The sequence below is a fragment of the Sturnira hondurensis genome, unplaced genomic scaffold (assembly GCF_014824575.4).
Source record: "Sturnira hondurensis isolate 20B ecotype Veracruz unplaced genomic scaffold, ASM1482457v3 Scaffold0022017, whole genome shotgun sequence".
In the NCBI taxonomy this organism is placed as follows: Eukaryota; Metazoa; Chordata; class Mammalia; order Chiroptera; family Phyllostomidae; genus Sturnira; species Sturnira hondurensis.
This window is the reverse complement of record NW_028094648.1, coordinates 10992204-11013032: the sequence shown is the minus strand read 5'-3', so window position 1 is coordinate 11013032 and position 20829 is coordinate 10992204. Positions and strand designations below refer to the sequence as shown.

The window sequence follows — 20829 nt, the reverse complement described above, 5'->3', positions numbered from 1 at the left end:
TATGAAATTTTTTTCATTATGTTAGCAATAGCATTTGAAGTTTCACTAGTGAATAAATGAACTAATGAGCATCCTACTGGTTATCATGAAACTATGTGCTCTTATTGCCAACAAACCTTAACACAGGTTAATGAATATAAGTGAACTTGATGTGCTATTATTGATCATGAAACAGTAATACCTGTTAGGTTTATTTTAAGGTACTTCTCAAAAATAAGAGTAGAGATAGCACTATAATGTTAACAGTTCTCACCTTTGCAAATACCCATCAGGATAGCCAGGTACTTCCTGAACTTACATCACACCACAACAAGACCTGGACATGTCTTGGGGGGGTGGGGGGGTGGGCAGCAACCACTTCACACTCTACGATTCTTTGAAAAGCAAGTCCTGGACAACATGGGTGCAGGTGGGCTGTAGCACCAGGCACTTGCCCGACCTCTTTCATATACTAAAAAGTCCGCTAATTCTGGATCTTTTATGTCTTCTATCCCACCAACCACTTAACTATAAATAAATGCATGCATGTGCCTGCGTGTATGAATCCATGTATATGTTTATAATTCTAACAACTTCATTTATAACATTATGTTAATCTGTCCTTATTTCAGCTAACATTTCATTTATTTCCACTTTTATAGGCACCTGTGTAACAACTTCTCATGCCATTACTCTGCTTTCCCGAAAACACAGAATAACTCCTCATAACATAATTCACTATGGCATAGAGTCCACTATGATCACATGAAAAACAAGGTCTCTGTCATTCATATTTATATGTCTTGCCCCAAGCTGCAGCCTGGTAATTGCTCAATAAGTACAATTTAAATTGAAGTGAAACTAAATCTCAATTCAATAACTATCCTAATGGAACCTCCAGCATCTCTAGGTCAGTCATTAGTTTTCACTTTCATTCAAAAAACAAATACTTGCTGAGTTCTTAATATGCTACTGGCCACTGCACTGGCGGCTAAAAACACAAAATTAAGACCCGGTGCCAACTCTCATGGAGAGTAAGCTGAAGAGAAACATCAATGTGAAAATAGATCATTGTATTATCTAGCAATTCTACTTGGGATATATACCCAAAGGAAATGAAAACAGGATCACAAATAGATATCTGAACTGTTACGTTCATTGTGGAGTTACAGAAAATGGCAAAGATTAGGAAACAGCTAAGTGCCCATCAAGGAATGAACAGATAAAGAAAAGGTGATACACACATAACAGAGTATTAGTCAGGCAGGAGAAAAAAGGAAATCCTGCCATTTGTGACAACAAATGGGTGGAAGTCCATGGATGGACTTCAATGCATTATAAGTGAAATAAGTCTAACAAAGACAAACACTGTGTGATGACACTTACATGTGTAATCTAAGAAAAACTGAGCTCATAGACATAGAGTAAGAGTGGTGGTTACCAAAGGACGGGAAGTGGTCTGGGAGAACAGGGGGCTGGCCAAAGGGTACAGCACGCAGTTGAAAGGGGAGTGATTTCTGAGGACCTAGTGCACAGCATTAAGATTACAATGAATAATACTGTACTACTATCTATTTGAATGTTGCTATGAGAGTGAATCTGAGATGTCCTCACCACAAAAAGGAAATGATAATTACTTGGTGTGGTAGAGGTGTCAGCGAACACTGCAGTGGTCATCACATCACAACAGATAAAGTATCATGTATTACATAAACGTATACAATGTTATATGTCAATGACATCTCAGTAAAGCTGGAAAAGGTAAGATGCATCAAGAAAGAGAAGCAGACACCATTTCAAATTGTAGGACATGTAGGACATGACATAATAGTGGCCCTATGTTCAGTCCACTATTACAAAAGAGAGGAGTGCAGAGGCTAAATGTCGACAGGTACTATAGCAAGGGGAGACCTAGTATTATACGGCCAGGCTATGTGTAGAAAAACCAATGGGTTCGTAAAGCTCATCATAAAATACTTCATGTAGACTTTGTTTTTCAAAGTACAAAATACAGATCACTTCATTGGACAATTATGTTTCATGAAATGCTCACTTGCGGAAACAAATGATGGAAAGTGTACAGATAACAGGCACAGAGCCTGTGCATCCAAGTCAGCAACCGGAAGTTCACCATTACCCTTGGAGCCTACATATTCGACTTCTGGTTGGAGTGACTTTGAAATCCTGTGAGTGAAATTGCTCTCTTCTTCAGGTGAGTCCTTGCGAAACCTGAGGTGGTGCAGCCCCACTACTGAAAGAGGAACTCATTAGAGATGCCGCCAGCGGGTCCTTCAGCATTCCAGCTGCTAACAGCTAAATGTTCACTCAAATACCCTGAAGTTAATTTATAGGAGGCCTTTAAAATGTGTGCAATTAAATGTAGATTAAAGAGTAATCCCAAATGCTCATTTTCAAGTATTTCAAGTTTATACATATATTGCATTATAAATACATATATATTTTCCACAAAACTTTAAGGCTTCTGAATTACTAAAGCCAATCCCAATGCTCAACAAGTACATGATACGTTTTTGAACCTAACTATACCGAGTATATAATTTAATGGCATTAATGAATAGTTAGGTATATAATTAAGAAAATTGATTTCAACTAAAATGCCCTCTTTATTTTGCCACCTTCTAAAACAATGTGTTTCATTACCCAAGGTAAAAATAATTTTCCACATAAGAAGAGCATACAACTACCTTAACACTTTAAATTTAAGTGAAATGTTACAAAAAGTAAACAAAGCTGTACATAAAACACATCACAAATGTAGGTACTTAGTAAATGTTCTTTTTACTACACACTCTGTACTTTAAAAACAATCAAATATTTCCTAAGCTTGCAGGGAAATATTCAACACTAATATTTATAATATTGCCCGTGGCAAAGGATTTGTATTAAACTTTATTATACAAGAAGACAATAAAGCAGTAATGCCATGGAGGAAATGTCATTAAATGTGTCGACTTACTAAATGTATTGAGTATAAAACAAAACAAAGATAGCAGAGAAACCGTCTACATAGTATAAACCATAACTTTTTAAAAATATTTACTATCTATGTACGCATGTAACAAAGACTGGAAGGAAATAAACCAAGGTTTTATTAGCAATTACTATTGATCATTTTTTAAATTTTACTTTTCTTGTATAAAAGTGCTAAAACTGCCTATGCCATTTTCACACTCACGCACTCACACACAAAGTGTGATTTCTAGTATTCTAAGCAATAAAAGAAAGAACTTTGCCAAATAAGGCTTGCAATACCATTCGGTCTTTCGGCTTCCTCATGTGCACACGATGGACCAACAGGAAGCTGTGGAAATGGCGGCAGGGAAAGGGAACACCCAACACTATAAAAAAGATCAAGTTTAGAGACAGTACTATGCCAGAATAAAAGTTTAATGCCCTCAAATAGGAAGCAATGGCCTGCCACAGCCAATAAAGTTTTTGTGTTCCAAGGTTTTTGTCATTTTTGTTTGCTTTATTATTGCAATTATTTGCATGAAACAAGAGTCTTGCTGTTTTATATAGCTGTCCTTTCCTTTTTTTATTCTCCTCTGATACAAAGGCCATTCAACCATGCGGTTTCAGGAAAAAAAATTACATTATGATTATAAAAATAACTAATACATTTTCAGGAGGAAAAGAACCAATTTCAAAGGTGACTAACAAAGTTGTTTTGTATAAAACAATGTGTGGTGATAAAAGTAGATGTGTTTTTGAACTGGAAAATAACATACGATTTTAAACATATTCATCTAAATAGACTGTTTCTTAGAAACACTGTATTTTTTGAAGATGTCTCTTAGAAATATTTTAAGTCAACAGCCCTGATAACATAGGATTGAATACCTGTTTTAACATTTCCAATTTGACTAGATTTCTTCAACCCAACCGAATGAATTAAATCAGAATTTGAAAAAGAGGATATAAAAACATAGTAAGACAAATTAGATTTCATAGCCTAGTTCAGTAATAGCATGAATGTTTAATTAATTTTATGTATCACAACAAAAAGGATACACCAAACTTAAAGAACACCAAGAGAAATCCTAAAGAAAAGTGTACTTCCATACAACATGCTACTCAGCCAACAAAACTGGAAGCACTGTTAAGAGAAGACCAATTAAGCTCTGGCTGGTGTAGCTCAGTGGATTGAGCACCAGCTGCACAAAGGGTCGAGGTTCGATTCCCAGTCAGGGCACATGCCTGGGTTGGGGGCCAGGTCCCCAGTGGGGGCCATGTAAGAGGCGACCAAACATTGCTATTTCTCTCCATCTCTTTCTCCTTCCCTTCCCCCTCTGTAAAAATAAATAAATAAATAAATAAATAAGAGCAGACCAATTAACCAAGACTATGTGTCTGTAAACTTACTGATTATGAGACAAAAAGGGTAAATGCAAGGCTAGTTTTAAGTATCAGTGGCCCATGTATCACATTCCAAGCAGATAACTATGTATTGTCTATATAATATAATGCCAATGTCTTGTCTCCCAGATACTGTTAAAAACAGCCATAAATACACTTAACAGACACACTCTATAAAAAATCCCAATAAATCACTATATTTCTTCAAGAAAAGACAATCCATCTTAAGTATTAGAAGAGTAATATAAAGTACAGTAGTACTAGTATATGTTCCAGAGTCTAAAAGACTTGATAAAATAATGAGTTAAGACTCAGAATAGCCCTGACTGGTGTGGCTGCCCTGACTGGTATGGCTTAGGAGGCTGGGCATCACGACACAAACTGAAAGGTTGATGGTTCGATTCCTGGTCTGGGCACTTGCCTGGTTAGAGGTTTGCCAGAGGCAATGGATGGAAGTTTCTCTCACACATCGATGTTTCTCTCCCTCTCTTTCTCCCTCCCTTCCCCTCTCTTTAAAAAATAAATAAATAAAATCTTTATAAAAAAGACTCAGAATGGATGTGCCCATGTAGCCAAATGAAGCTGGTATTAAATGTTTAATAGCCTGTATATAACCTTTAGCATTAGAACACAATGACTTGGATACAAGCACTTAAGGAGATATAAATCTAGCTCAGTGCTTGTCAGAAAATACTGCCAAAGTTTCAGGTCTTGGTGGAGAGTATTAAAACACTTCTTGGCCTTGAATCAGAAAAGAATTCTGCTGGAGTTAATCCAAAAAAACTAACTGGAATATGATTGGCAAAGCTAGGTGTCTTAAACTTGGCCTGAAAAAATCACAGTTCCAGGAAAGAAGTTGGTTATTAAATTGCTTGTTTCACACTTCTGGAAGTTTATTATGCTGCCATTTAATTGCCAAATAAATTTCTAATTAACTTTATAATTAAATCAACTATACTTAGTATAAAAATTAAAATTTAATATCAATAAGAATAATAAAGCCTGTACTCTCTTAATTATAATTCTTAACAGTTAACCCCTGTTAAGCTTTTATTATAGATTAAACACTATTCTAAGCATTTTATGTGTATTCGCAAATACTATTAAATTGGTACAATCGTATATTAGACAGATGAGGAAACTGAGACATACATGAAATAAATAATTTAACCAATATCACACATTTGCCAAATAGCAAGTGTATAAACTACAATTCCATAGTTTTTGGTGAAGGTTCAAACTAAGTTCCCATATAGCCTGACATTAGAAAGGTGCTAAAACGATGATGCATGTTATATACCACACAAACATGTGTTGACAGTACTGTGTCAAAAGGGAAGTTCATCCAATAATTTTGTTTTCAATGAATAACACTGATATTCATTTCAAATAGAGACCACTAAACAAGATAATTACATGCTCTATACTTGCTCCAGAAGTGAAATATTCTGAATTCCAAATATCTCTTAAATTATCTTATTAGTTAAATTGACTGGGTTTCCAACTTCAGCACACTGTTTTAAAACATTTTTTCATAGTTTAGAGATAACCCTTTGTTACCTCTTTATAACAAGACTAATGGATACTTTTAAGCCCGCAACTTTCTCAAGGAAAAAGAAAAACCAAAACTGGAAGACTCCAATATGCAAGAAACGAAACTGCAGAACACTTTCCCTTATCTTCTCTTACAAAAATCACTAACCACAAGAAAGTCAAAAGCTCATTTCATCTCATCTTCTGAAATGCTTGAAAATATATCCATGTTGAAATCACATAAATGTTTAAGGTCTAAAATGTTAATAAAGTTTCCACTGATAAGGGATATAATGTAAAGAGTAATGCTAAATATAGTTTAATTACTTAATATATATTAGAGAAGCCTTATTATACATAAGCAATAAAATAATACATTTGTTTTGGTGGTTTTTCTCTTATTGTGCAACAAGAAATAATACTTTGATATAATTAGGACGATTAGGTTCTTATCTACCACTTCAGTGGATACTTCCTCTGTTGAAATGGCTTTCTCAAAATACCCAGCATTATCATAAAAGACAACCTACCTCTAAGGCCAAGCCTGCTGTGTCTTGTCACCCTACCTCCGAGGTTACTAGAATATACAATGAGCACCTTCCAATCAACCCTGCAGCTATGCAAGGAGACATTCTTTCCACTTCTGAAGTCAAAATAAAGTGCAGAAAAATTGTCTAGTTCCAGAACAATGAGTAAATTACCAAAATAAATACATACAATTAAAGCTGGTCTGTTTCATAAGCGGTCATGGCTACTCTCTCTAATAGCAAATGTCAAAGCATCTTGTGTCTTGCAGAAGGAAATCCGCTTGCCAAATGCTGCATCCCAGATGGCTTTTCATTTTCCCAAATAGCTCTCTAGATGTGGTCCTGCTCGCTTTCTAAAAGGCCCTGAAAATTGAGCATGTCCCGCCTCCCCATCCCCCAAACCCCAGTGATTTTTGGCCGAGTTCTTGAACTTGATCCACAGGGCCCCCTCCCTAAGTGCACTGCACAAAGCATCAGGCCAAACGCTTTCTAAATCCTTTCCCTCGTTCCCTGGATTCAGAGTATCCCAGGGTTTATTGCCCCTGGGAAAGGAGACTCAACTCTCTTTTCGTATTTGAGATGCCCGGAAGGAAAACACAATCTCTCTCTCTCTCCCTCCCTCTCTCTCCGTCTCTCTCTCCATCTCTCTCTCTCTCTCTCTCTCTCTCTCTCTCTCTCTCTCTCACACACACACACACACACACACACACACACACACACACACGCAGGCACACACGCAGGCACACGCAAACGCCAAGTCCCTGCTTGGCAAAAGCCACTCAAACTCCTCAGTTCCCTCCACCCTCCCCGGTCCAAATCACAGAGCAATTACAGATGACGAGTGGCGCGGAAAAAATACGAGGTTTCTCTGGGTCGATGGAGACCTCTTTCCCACCAGCCGCTCTCAGACCCCCGCCCCGGAGGGACTCTGGAGGCACATTCAACGCTTCTTAAATTGCCCCCTTCCGAAATCACCCATAATTGGACTCTCCTGCGCCAGACCAGCACTAAGAGGAGGTAATCCTGGCGGTGCGCAGTGATGCCTCGGTGCCAACCTGTCCTCTGGAGAGGGAGCACTGAGATTCACAGAAGTTGATCCCCGGGAGTCCCGCAGAAGCGGAGAGGAGAACCTACGCTCCCAGCCGGGGCTTCCAAGTTCCCTCCCTGCCCTCCGCAGAAGAAGGGAGCCCAGAGATTCCAGATGCAGGGCTCGGACAGGATCTTCATTGACAAGATCAATGAAGTTAAGAACGAAGGCTGCGTGGGAACTCGTGCTTCTGAAGGACAGAGGGGAGCGATCGCGCAGAAGAAAGCGCAAACCCTGTCTGCTACGCGACAGGGGCGTTTAGGGGGAACCTCTGGCATCTATTAATTCACCAGCTCCCTCTGGGACCCCAGCCCGTCCGGATTCTGGGAGAACCGGGAAATGCGGAGACTATGAACTTACGGAAAAAGATGTACTCCGTGTAGCTGCTCCAGATCTTGTCTTCGCGGTACTGGTTGACGAAGGCGGCGGTGCCCGAGGAGTTACACGCCACCATGTGGAAGCCGGCCTCGGACAGGCGATCGAACGCCTGCTCCAAGTAGGTGAACTTGAGGTAGAAGCGGGACGTGTACTTCTCCGGAGGTCTGTCGGGGTCGCGGCTCTCGTTGAGCGTGTCACCGAACACCTCCTTGGCCAGCGCGATGCGTCCGCACACCATGATGCGCGCCACCCGCCGAAACTTGGCATCTGCCTGGTTATCTCGAACTGTGGTGTAGGAGCCACGGTAGCCCAGCGTGAGGAAGCCGGAGCGCTTGTCCAGAGCGCCCCCACCGCCAGGCGCTCCGGGGCCCGAGGGCGCGGCGGCCGCCGCCCCCCGCAGGAGGAGCGCGTCGCTGCTCCCCTGCGAGACGTTGTCGTCCAGGTCGCTCTGGCAGCCCTCGTCGTTGAGCGAGTTCTGCTTGGTGACCTTGGGCGAAAGCAGCTTGACCAGGTCTGTGAGCTGGAAGTACTCGGCCTCGCGCAGGAGGCGCTCCTTCTCCGGAAAGTGCTCGGGCAGAGCAAGCTGCTTGTCCCGCAGATAATCCAGCACGTACCTGAACAGGAAGCCGTCCCGGTCGATGAAGAATCGCGCCCGGCTGTCCCTGGGCAGCTCGCCCCGGCGTCGCGCGCCGCCCCGGGGGCTGGAGGGGGAGAACATACTGGCCAGAGTGCTGTCCGGGACGCTGAGCAGCGTCGAGTGCTTGGTCACATACACCTGGCCGCCCACGTTCAGCTCCACCACCTCCGGGAAGGGCGAGGGCGCGCAGAGCCCCGGGGCGGCGGCCGCCGACGATCCTGGAGAGCTGGACGAAGACACCATCTCGCTAATGGGCAGGATGGTGCTGCCGGCGCCGCTCGTGTCCTTCAAAGCCATGGTCCGCCCCGCCGCCGGCCAGGGGACCCGGGAGAGCCGCACTTTCTCGTTCCCGAAGCCCTCGCGCTGCACCCCCGGCGGCCCCGGGCCTTGACGTGCGCCTAGTGCGCCTTCGGGCCGGACAGCAAGTTCTTCGGGCCCGGGCGGCTCAGTTCAGGGCTCCGGGCGGCGGTGGCGGCCGCGGCACTCGGGCTCCATCGGGGGAGCGAAGCGCGGGAGCGGAGCTCGGCGGGAACCGCGGCGGCGGAGGTGATGGCGGTGGAGGCGCCAATGAGGAGCGGCTGCTCCTTTGGGGCGACGGCGGGGAAGTGTGAGAGAGACTTGCAGGAGGCTCTTGACGCCGCCGCTCGGCTCTCCGCGGGGAGGGCGAGAGGAGGGGTCGGAGCACAGAAAACTCGCGGCCCCAGCAGCTCGCCGGCGCGCCGCGAGTCCCGAGCGCGGACGGTGGCGCTAACTACTCCTCGCAGCCCGGGAGGCGGCACTGACGTCAAGCCCGGGACTGGGACCCGAGCCACAGCTGTCATTTAAAGAGATAAGCGCCAGCCGCCGGCGCCCAGCTCCGACGCTAGGGGGCGGGGCCGGGGTCCCAGCAGCGCGGAGATGCTCGGGGACTGCGAGGCAGGGGAAGAGAGCAGGGCAGGCACCAGACTGATGGGGAAAAGGACAGCCCCTCTTCTCCGCTCAAGCCCACCTTCCGTCAGTCCGTCCCTCCCTTGCCCCCTCCTTCTTTCCCCTTTTTCCTTCCTTTCTTCCTTCGTCCCCGTTCACCCAGTAAAACTAGTTTGTTTGTTTTTTCCCTCTTACATTATAAAGTGGACTGGGGGCGGGCGGGGTGGAGGGTTGGATTATAACAAAGAAAAAAGGACAATATTCTAATCTTTAATGACTATGTTGGCTGAGAACAGTGATTGTAAAAAGACTAAGCGGGGGTGAATCCTTCATAGCGGTTTTACTATAGTTTTTCAAGTGCAGTGCGGAATGCCGGCAGGACAGGTCTATTACAATCATATGTCACGATTAGGTGTTTCACTGCATGTGCTACATACAGTTGAAGAATTTTTAGGAATAAAACCTGATTTTGGTTCCCAAAACGAATAAAGGATTGTATGTAACGTGATTATTCTTTCATCTTTTCAGTATTCGGTTCACAGGAGATGCTTAGTAAGTGTTTACGGAGGGAGGGGCAGAGCCAGGAAGAAACAACTCTGTTTGTTCCTAGTCTCCAGTACGGATCATCCTTTCATTCATCTCCCCAGTTCCCCTTCAATTCCACCGATCAAGAGAAGTGACTTATGTTTTATCGGTCTTTTAACCCCATGGACCAAGTCACAAATCAAAATTATATGAATTTATGGAAATCAACTTAATTTCCATTGTATATGCCAAAAGTACAGTCTGCAAGATTAGCAGTATTTGTCATAAAGAATGGTGGTAAAAATTGCAAATGATAATTTTCTTTGTGGTGTGAGAGAATCAAACACACTGTCCATCTTTATTGTGTTCATAGATATAAAGAACCATTACTTTATAAAGTGCAAAAGTGAAAACAATATACTGTGATACAAAGTTTCTTCAAACATCATCATACTAATATAGATAAACTTTATCCATTAACAACTAAAGTAATACGAAGATTTTAATGTTCTTTTAAAGAAATTTTAATGTCTACTTAGGATTTCTTATCTTTGAATCCATCAAAAACAAAGTACTGGATTTTCGATAAAATTTTTTATTAGTGACACATTATTCTTTCAAGCACTGCAAACTATATTCAATTCAATAATCCATACTGGGTATGTCAACAGAAAATGTTACACCAATTTTGAAGTTATATTACCAATGAAAAAACACAATATATTTGCCAAAGAACCAAGACTTAAAAGTGGGTTTGTGATAAGCATCTTCATGTAATCCTTTCATTTAAGCATATTGTCTCCCCAAATTTACAAACTGATTAATTAAATTAATAAGTAGAACTGACTTTATTCTTCTTCACTTAAAAGCTAAAATCAGAAAGCTTTGGGGATTTAAAATAATAGTTTGTGGAAAGAACAATTAATAGAAGCTTCATAACCTTTATAGATGAATAAATAATAATAGCGCAAACCACTAATAAAACCTTTTCATCATAAGGCAAATGTCCTTAATGATAAGCATGGTGCAGACCATAGAACTGTAATAAAGTGGATAGATAATAAATATGCATATGCATACACGTATATCAAGTCTCCAAAATTATCAGGGTGAAATCCACCTTAATTTTTTAAAATTTTATAAAATGTGTTATAAAATAAAATGGTCTGAAATTATATTTTAAATGATTCATCTTAGAAAGTCTTAATGAATTGCATTGGGTGACATATTGCTTCTTAAAATAATCCTTTTAACATCCATTGAACATTTTTCCTTCCTACTTCTCTCCCCATAGTCCTGTTACTCTCACCCCTTCCCCCAACTGTACCCTCCAACCAAACTGCAAACTGAACAAATCGCAGGTCCAGAAGGTCTTTACCTGTCATTCTTCTTTCTGCTAGAAATGTCCTTAAATTTCCACAAGTTTTTAATCTTTTTCTTTTCTTCACTTCTTCTTTTAGGACTCAGCTTAAATAACATTTCTCTGGACATCTTTTTTACCAAACTAGGTTAAGTTCCATTCTAAGATGTCAAGCACCCAGAGCTTACACATGGATAATGTTTATTACAAGGTTGTGTCATTGTTGGGTGTCTATCCAACAGGAAACAGTCAATATCTATTCATCGAATTCTTGCTGCATAGAAATGTGTTCATATGATGAATGGATGACAAATCATGAACTATATGCTAGACATCTGGCCAAGTGGTGAGATTATTAAAATGAGTAAGACCCAGTCTTTCACAATTAAAATCAGAAAAAGTGAGAACAGAATCTGATTAAAACAATCTCAGTTTTATATTTGTTGGGGCTAGTTTTGTGCCCCAACATTATGGTCTATTCTTGAGGGTCTTCCATGCGCACTGGAGAAGAATGTATTATCTGGTGTTCTGGGGTGAAAGGTTCTGTAAATCCCAATTATGTCCATTTGGTTTAATATGACATGGTATATAACATGGAAAGCAGCAAATGAAAAAACAAGAAAAACAAGCAAAAACCTGTGGACACAGACAACAGTGTGGTGGTTACCAGAGAGAAGGGTTTGGGTGGTAGTAAAAGGATATAAGGGGGGTCAAATACATGGTGATGGGAGAAGATTTGACTTTGGGTGGTGGGCACACAATGCAATACATGAATGATGTATCATAGAATTGCACAGTTGAAAATTACATAATTTTATTAATCAATGTCACTTTAATACTTTTAATTAAAGATACATAAAAACTCAGATCTAAAATAGAAGGGAAAGCAAGAGAGAGACAATATTAAGAGAATTATTTTTGGCAGGCTGAGTAATCAACACCAAATACTATCATCAAACTTCTCTGATTACAAACTATACTAGATCATTCTACAGTCCCAACACACTTTAAAATAACACAGTCAAACCTTGTGTCTCTATGAGTACCATCACCTCTCCAAAAGTGATATGCTGAGTCCAGGTTTTGACAAATAATTCATAATTTAAAATAAATTTGATATTTTTCACTAGGCTGAGAGTTACTTGAAGGCGGAGACTATCTTGTTTGATTAGGGCAAGGAGAACACAGAAGGTAACAGTGAGATTTAGACTCCAGTAGAGACCTGTGTTAAAATCTTTGTCTTTGAATAGCTTCGTGCTCTGAAATTTACTTAACCCCTCTGAACCTGGTTCCTTGTGGGTACAGTGGAAATAATAAAGACCACAGACTTCTCATCGGGAGGATGCCCCCATAAGAGTACCATTCAAGTTTCATGGAGTGTACTGTATTTATTATGTCTCTTTTGTACCATTCTTCTGGGGGATGAGAACAGGGCCACCTCTTAAACAGATAGACCCAAGATCCAAAAGCAGGTGACTGATTGTAATAGTTCTACCTACCTTCCTTCCAGCTGTCTCGCCCCTAAGGTTTGAGGTAACACTACCCCACCACCACGAACATCTCCACACCACCCCCAGATGTCCATCACTGCCTGTAGCCATTGTATGCTCTCTTGTTGCACTTTATCATCCTAGACATTAATGTAATTTCATTGATATAATCTACCTTGGTCCTGTTTTCTTTTTTACTTTGCTCAGTCTTTGGACTGTGGTCTAATTATCCCTGTATTTCGCTTGTCTACAAGGCCAACTGCACTTTTAATTTCCAGAAACCCATCTGGTAACTATTTATCTTGTACAAGGCAGTTGAAAGTATTACAAAAAAAATCCTCAAGTATTTATAATTCTAAACAAAAAAGCCTGACATTTTTTCCAAAACAGCTTTGCAGTTTTTAGAGCAGTACTGTCCTGTAAAAATGTGTGAACCACATATCTAAAATTAAAGTTTCTAATATCCTCATTAAACATGTAAAAATGAAATATATACAACTTTATTTTTATAGTATATTTTATTTAGCCCATCCAAAATATTATCATTTCAACATATAATCAATAGGAAAATGTGTTAATGATGTAATTTAGATTTTTTTCATAATAGATCTTGTATTTCACACTTCTAACACATCTCCGTGTGGACTAGCCATATGTCACATGCTCAATAACCTCATGTGGCTAGTGGCTGTCATTTGGCACAGCCCAGCTCTTGAGCTCTGACTCTTAAATACCTAATTGTTTTGAGAATTAGGAAAGGTAATGTGCATTTTAAAAAATTTATTATAGGACTTGTAATGAGAGGAGGCTGGATTTTCACAGTTGAATAGAATCGTTAACACATGGAATGGGGACCTTTAGGCATTCCTCTAACCAATGCCCACATAAAAAAAGTGAGGAAAAGCTTTAAAGAGAAAAGAGAGTAATGTATACACTCTCAGCGGAAGAATTTTGATTTGTTTCCCTTTCACACCCATCACACCCCCCGTAATGATGAAATCTGAGCGAGGTTACTTTTCATTCTTGTGAAAAGTGGGCCAAGCCGAGGGCCTATTGAATCTTGCGAAGTAAGTAAAATGTTTGCTGCCAGACCAGGGCCAACATTGGTACAAATGAGGCTGAATATAAGATGGAAATGACCTTCTACTAGTTCAACAGCTGCTGCAGAATCTAGTTTACCTCAACATCTCACCTACCAGTTTTGAGAATTTCAATGATGCTATGAAATGGAAACCTTTGCAAATGAGGTATTTAAGAAACCGAGTATCGGTGCTTGACATGCATGTTATATGGCATATTCCAGCAATTTAAATATCTTAATATAATGTGATATGAACTCGTGTCCTATATTACAATGATGACTGAAGCACTATTAAAGGTTAGGGTGATACTTGGTAAAAATCTATGACATTAAATACCCAAAGAAATTAATGAAAGCTTGTATATGTCATGACTCAGTATATCTGAATGCATAATATAATGCCTGGCACATAAAAGGTAATCAATAGATGTTTATGAATAAAATAATTTATAAGCCATTTTCATACCAATTTATATGATGTAAAGATCCTGTTTTTTGAGGTGGCTATTTAATTCTATGCAGGTGGGAATATATGTATTGAGGATATTTTAGTAAAAGATGGCCTAGTATTTCATCTTGCCCAACTGGTCATCTCCTGGAAACACTGCTTAGCTCTGCAAAGGGGGGAAGGACAACCTAATTTCTCATAACAGTAGGATATCTGGGGAGAAATTCTAGTCTGGAGAAGAAAATAATATTCTGATCTAGGATGGATTCTAAACTCTTTCAGGAAACATGAGCCAAGAACCTAAAACTGTTCATCTCATATGCATTATGTATAGGTATAGATATAGATATAATCAATTCAGGGCTGTACTTTAAAAAATTTCATTGGTTAGGAAGCAATTTAAAATGTAAAGCATAGTAATGTTAATTTCCCATCACTAACCGAAGTTTCCTTTGGAATGCCTCCAAATTATAGGTTTTCTTTTACTTTGTTATTCAGACCAGTGACTGACTATTAATAGATGACTTTGACTGTATCATTAAAACCCTGATCGCATTAGTAATTCGATCATCTCCTATACTTTTAAACTTTTGTCCTATCTACTATGTTTGTCCATAAAATTATTTAAATAATGGCCCTACGACAACTGATAGTCCTCAAAGGAAGTCACTATGAAACCGAAACAGTGTTGTTGTAAATACATTTCTCTATGATGCTCGCCCCGTCTCCAGTGGGAGCACAGGGCGAGCTGGATTAGTGAAATTAACCCTTCCACCTAAGGTTTGCAGTTAGTAAAATGCTTGACAACTATCTTAAATCGACAAAGAAGCAATCAAATTTTTCAAATAAATGTCTCCAGATAATCTCCTATTAGAAACTATGAATGCAGGGTGTGGATAGAGATCTTGATAGTCTGATATAAATAAAATATTTATTTACAAATAATATTACTTCTACTGTCATTGGGGTTTTTTAAGTGGAAAACTGAATGTAAGTCACGTGACTGAGGTCCGTGGTGAGCCTTAACTGTCTGAGCCTGCAACACTAAGTAACGTCACCAAACTGATAAGCGGGAACCATAACAAATAGAAAATTTTGTAAAAACTCCCAAAATTTAGCAATTTTATATGGTTCAGCCTAGTAGTTTTTAGTAACGAGGACAAACACTTAGCACCACATCACTAAATGCTTAAATATGTATAAATGAGTAATTCATAACTAGAGTTTAAGCATTCATGTGTAAATCTTTATAATTTTTCAGAAAAAAACTTTACTACTTCACTCTTGGTTCTCTCAGAGCTTAAGTGTATCTTATACAAAGAACGATCTATTTGTACCTGAATTATCTTTCATATGTGTTTGTTTTCAATCTTTACCTAGATTTTTTTAAAAACCTTTGAAAACAGGGCCTATTTTCCGGTTGTTTTATTTTCAAATCAGTGTCGTGCACACAGGAAGTTTAAAATGACGATAGGTAAATAGTTTAGCTGCAGTGTGACAAATCAGCAGTGAGACTACTCACAGGCATTTCTGGTGCTGTTTAATTTTTACTGTGTTCTGCTAAAAATAGGAAAATATTGATATTTGTGTATCTCCAGATTCTACTTTAAAAGTACATCGGTCAAATGAAACTTTTAAAAATACAATTAAAGCACAATGCTTCCATCTGGGAGAGCATTCTAATACAAGATATAAACTCAACTAAAGAACATCAATTTAAGTATATAATGTTACTTTGGCTCAGTAAATAGCTTTTCAAAAATCCAGCTTTAAAGTACATTGTGTTATAAATTTTCATGCCAATAAACATTAAGGTGTGTTTTCCACCTTCATAACTAGAGTGGACCACTGGTCTGAATAAGAGACAGAACGTCTGAACAGTGATCTCACCCCTAACAATGGCACAGATTTACTAAGTGACCCAGAGCAAGTATCGTTTCTGTTTACCTCCCCACCTGGTTGAATGGACACATCCTAATGTATTTTGGGAAATATTGTGCTAATTATCTATTGCTTTATAAACAAACCACCTTCAAACTTAGTTCCCTATACAACAGTCACTTCATCATTATCTTAATGGTTTTGGGCTCTCCTCAAGGTTCTTGCTCAGGTCTCACAAGTTATAATCAGACAGTGGCTGGGCTGGACCCTTGGGTGCCTGAGCTATGAAAACTCAAACATCTGAGGATTGGAGTAGTCGAGGCTTTTTGCTCTATTTCCCTCTTTATTCAGACATGGATTATGCATGTGGTCCTTCCATCATCATGACTCAGAGCTTCAAAGTTACACCACCCAAAGAAGAGACAACCAATCAGAAGCTGCCTCATGTGTTATAACCTAACCTAAGAAGGCGCAAAGTGTCACTTCTATTAAATAAGGCAGCTACAAAGGCTCTCTTAGTTTTAAGGGGAAGAAACATAGCCTCTACCGCTTGAATGAAAAGTGGAAACATTCTGTACAAGCATGTGAGACTAAATCCATTGTTTCAGGGGAAAGGGAGAAGAAGGGTTGTAGAGGGTAAGATCGAATACATGGTGACAGAAAATTTGACTTTGGGTGGTAAACACACAGTGCAGTATACTGAGGATATACCATAGGATTGTACACTTGAAATCTATATAATTTTATTAGCCAATATCACCCTTATAAATTGAAAAATGCAACAAAAATATTGCTGTGGCCATTTCTGAAAAATACAATCTGCCACAAAAGTCATAAGAATAAGGAATCATTATTCCCTTTATGACATTTATAGAGAGAGTGTTCTGCAAAGAGAGCCATAGCATTTTGCTGTGGCATGCATTTTACAGGCTTTGCAGCCCTGATTTGGATATACAGGGACACGTGACCATGAAGAGGCATACACACGGACACAAGCAGCTAATACTTAGTATGGTGGTCGAAACTCTTACGCCAGTATTTAAAAACATGAAAGGACAGCCAGGCATCTCCTTCTTTTCCAATAAAAATCTTCATTTTTTTCATTTTGAGCATTTGTTCTGCTCTAATAAATTGCTTCAGCCAATTTGCTTTTGCTCTAGTTAATCCAGAACTTTCTCTTCTGCTTCATTCCGTTAACATCCCTTACAACATCTGCAAGTCTTCATTCTCCCTCAAATCATCTCCTTCTGTCTTTAGATGCTGACCTAGTAAACACATATACATCTGCGAACACTTAAAAATGTACTTGTTACCCAGTTTTCGACAATTTTTGCTACCCTGATTATTATACACGATGGTTACAGCTCTACTGTGAAAATACTAGTCTCTGTGTTTCTGAAGCTCACTCTGCTCCGTACAGAAGCTCTGGCTCCTTGTCTGGCAGCACTCGTTATGGTCAGTTTTCTCATTATTGCCTGCATTACTCTCATTTCCTCCATACTACTCTTTTCACTTCCTTATTCGAAGATTGGAAAGATAGTAAATATAATATGGCTCAGTGCATGGCTACCCATGAAACCAAAACTTTTGAATGGTTTGCACAATCTTGGAGAAATTCCTGAAATAAAAGGAAACTGTAAGCTACTTTTGCCCAACTATCAAAAAAAGATGGTATGTATATTTGGGTCAGACGCAAAGCTGGAATAAAATTTGAGGTAGCTTTAAAATCTAAGTTCATAGAAAAATAATTTCTACAAAGTTGAATAAGTATTTATTGAATATCAGTTACTTACTCTGCTAAGTGCACCGCATATAAAAATGAATAGAACCCATATCCTTGTTTTAGAAAACTTACAACATGGGAAGGAAGAATTAGAAAAGCCTATAAATAATGAGAGGCTGAATTATAGGGGAGTATGTTTAATGTTTTACCAGAAGAGTACAGAAAGTGATGAGAGCAGAGACGGACAGAGAAAACACTTCTGGCTGAAGGAGTAAAAAATGCTAAAATCAGTAGGTAGTAGGTGAAATACACAGACTTTAATGGATAGACGTAATTTTCATGGACCCAATGACAAAAAAAAAGAACGTTTCAAATCTAAATTACCGCATAAGAAAACCCAAGACTAATTAATAACAACCCCGTCTCAATGATCTATGCATCTACTCACTTCTCTGCTAAATTATTCATCTCCAAATGCTCGTGCTGACTTGTTTCAAAAAGGTGGTTGTAGAAAAATACAAATAGATAAAAATTAGGTGTAGCGGAAACAAAGGTGAGTAGTTAGTTACATGACTCAGATTACCCACAAGAAAAAGAATCTTTCCCTTTGGAAAGAGAAATTGGTTTGTTAAATGTTCATGTAAGTCAGCTTGCCTATGTAATACTGGTTGATAGCATAAATACTATACCTAATAGAAATTTTATAGCAGATTAAGCTTAGTAGCAAATCTACTTATCCTGCCGAGGTGCTAAGGACCAAACATTAAAGTGTTCATTTAGTAAAAGCATTTGATAGGAGATGTTGCAATATTATTCTTGTTTTTACAAAATAGTAATTAAAGATTTATGAATAGTAAGCAAGTCACCCAAGATCACACAGCTAATAACTATTGCAGTTTGGGTTTGGATTTGAATCCAGGTTTGTGTTACTTCAATCTGAGAGTAAACTCTGATTGGTAAAGGACAGAAAGTTGGTGAAGAGGGACTAGAGGCAGAACTCATTCACAAAGTTTGATGGCCATGAGAATAATTGAAAATACACTCTCAGGGTTAAAATAGACCTTGGGGGTGGGAAAAATACAGATGCCTGTAGGCTGAGGGGAAGCAGCTTATGGAAAAGAGAGAATGTGAAAGAGAAGCTGCTCAGTAGAACAAAGACTAAAGAAAGATGGTATCAGGAAAATTAATGATGGCTTTAGCCTTGGCAGAGAGTGAGAACTAATCCTTTTTAACAGGCTGAATGAAAGGAGTGGTATCACCCAAATAGCCCACGAAATGTCCCAACCAGTCTTCCACCAGTTTTGGAATTAAGCAATCTAAGGTTTGTTGAGGTTTCTAAGTTAAACTATTTCAAGTCAAATGTTTTAGGTTGCCCTTTGACCCCCAAGGTAACCAGGATTAGAGAGCAAAACGTTATTTCACATTTCCTGCTGATACAAAATTAATGGTCTGTGGAAATGTGTGTGCTGGTCTTGGATCAGGATAACTAGGTGTCTTTAGTAGCTGTGGATTTGCCATCATTCTCAGACTTGCATGTCCTTTTGGAAAACCCGTCTAGCTTTTGGGTTATTCACTTTGAATACTTACTCATTGAATGGGAGCCTCAATATTACCACGTAAAAATGAAATTTTAATATTTGTTGCTTGAACTTCATTAAGGTTTGAATGTGCCCAGGAATATGCCCAGCACACACCAAGCAATTAGTGAGTGTGAGTTTGTCCCTTCTGTACCTTAAATCCACACACACCATCTATCAAGATCTGACAACCGGGGAGAGATTCTTAGTGAGAGAGAAGAAATGCCTCCTCCTCTGCATTCATCTATTAGTCCGTTTCTTATTCTTCCAATAAATAGTGATGAAATGCATTTGATGTAACAAGAACCCAGATGTTTTTTTTTTAAAACGATGCCTAATTTCAAGTTTGGGCAAAATTTTCCTCACTGTTCTGTATATCTTGAGCCTTGACTCTATTCCATGCTTCTATTTTTAGATGTTTTGTCCCTTTTCCTGTATTGGTACTTAAATTCCCATGTCTTAGTACAGATCTGAACCCCTTTAATGTAAGATATGAGTCTCTGCTTCCTGTCCCACATTTCTCACTTAGGTTTATACCAAGCTAATAATTTTGTTCTGATGCCTGATAGAGCTTGGCCAGGATTAATAAGGTAACACATCAACTATGCTTTCAATACCTGAGAGGAAAAATATGAGTAAGGACAAGATGTAAATTGTTTCATCAATAAAAAATAGTAATAAAATTCATCATGTATTTTAGAAGTTAATTATTTCCTATTCAATTACTCCAATCTAGGATGTCTGTCAATCTCCTTTCTCAAAGGGCATTGTAAATATTGTGCCAAACGGGGCCTAGGCAGGAAGCTGGTGCTACACACTCCTGCTGTGGGTGCAACTCGAGGTATCTCTACCCGTGTGACTAGAAGCCAGCCAGGTGATTAGAAGCCAAACAAATCCATGTACTTAAATAAGTATGTAAATCATCGCTTCCTACATTGAGCTGTGGGACCTCATACTGCCTTACTCCACCTTTGCCTGCTAGACACTGATTTTACCTTAGTACACCAAAGAAATACAATATAAGTCACAAAAGTGGGATGTGTATGCTTTTACTAGTTCTAGTAGGCCCATTAGACAAAGTAAAGAGAAGAGAGGCGAAGTTCAGGAGCAGTCCAGAAGACCATCCCCACTTGCAACACCCACTGCAAGTTCAGGGTTTATAAGACAACTCTCCATTTCAGTCATTTTCTAAAGAACTCATAGAACTCACTGAAAGCATTTGTACTCATGGTTGGGGTTTATGACAGTGACAGGGAGCAGGTTCAAATGAGTCAAGGGAGATGCCAAGCCCAGGAGAGCTCACACAAGCATCCTCCAGGC

The 20829-nt window shown here is 39.5% G+C and overlaps 1 protein-coding gene across 1 annotated transcript in view; it reads right to left on the bottom strand.

Annotated features, from left to right (window-relative positions):
- Positions 1-9292, bottom strand: part of KCTD8 (potassium channel tetramerization domain containing 8) — a 212714-nt gene extending 203422 nt beyond the window's left edge. The window contains exon 1 of the mRNA XM_037034168.1: positions 7864-9292. Coding sequence (XP_036890063.1) covers positions 7864-8815 — 952 coding nt within the window. The 5' untranslated portion in view covers positions 8816-9292. The remainder of the gene's footprint in view (positions 1-7863) is intronic.
- Positions 9293-20829: the final 11537 nt, after the last annotated feature.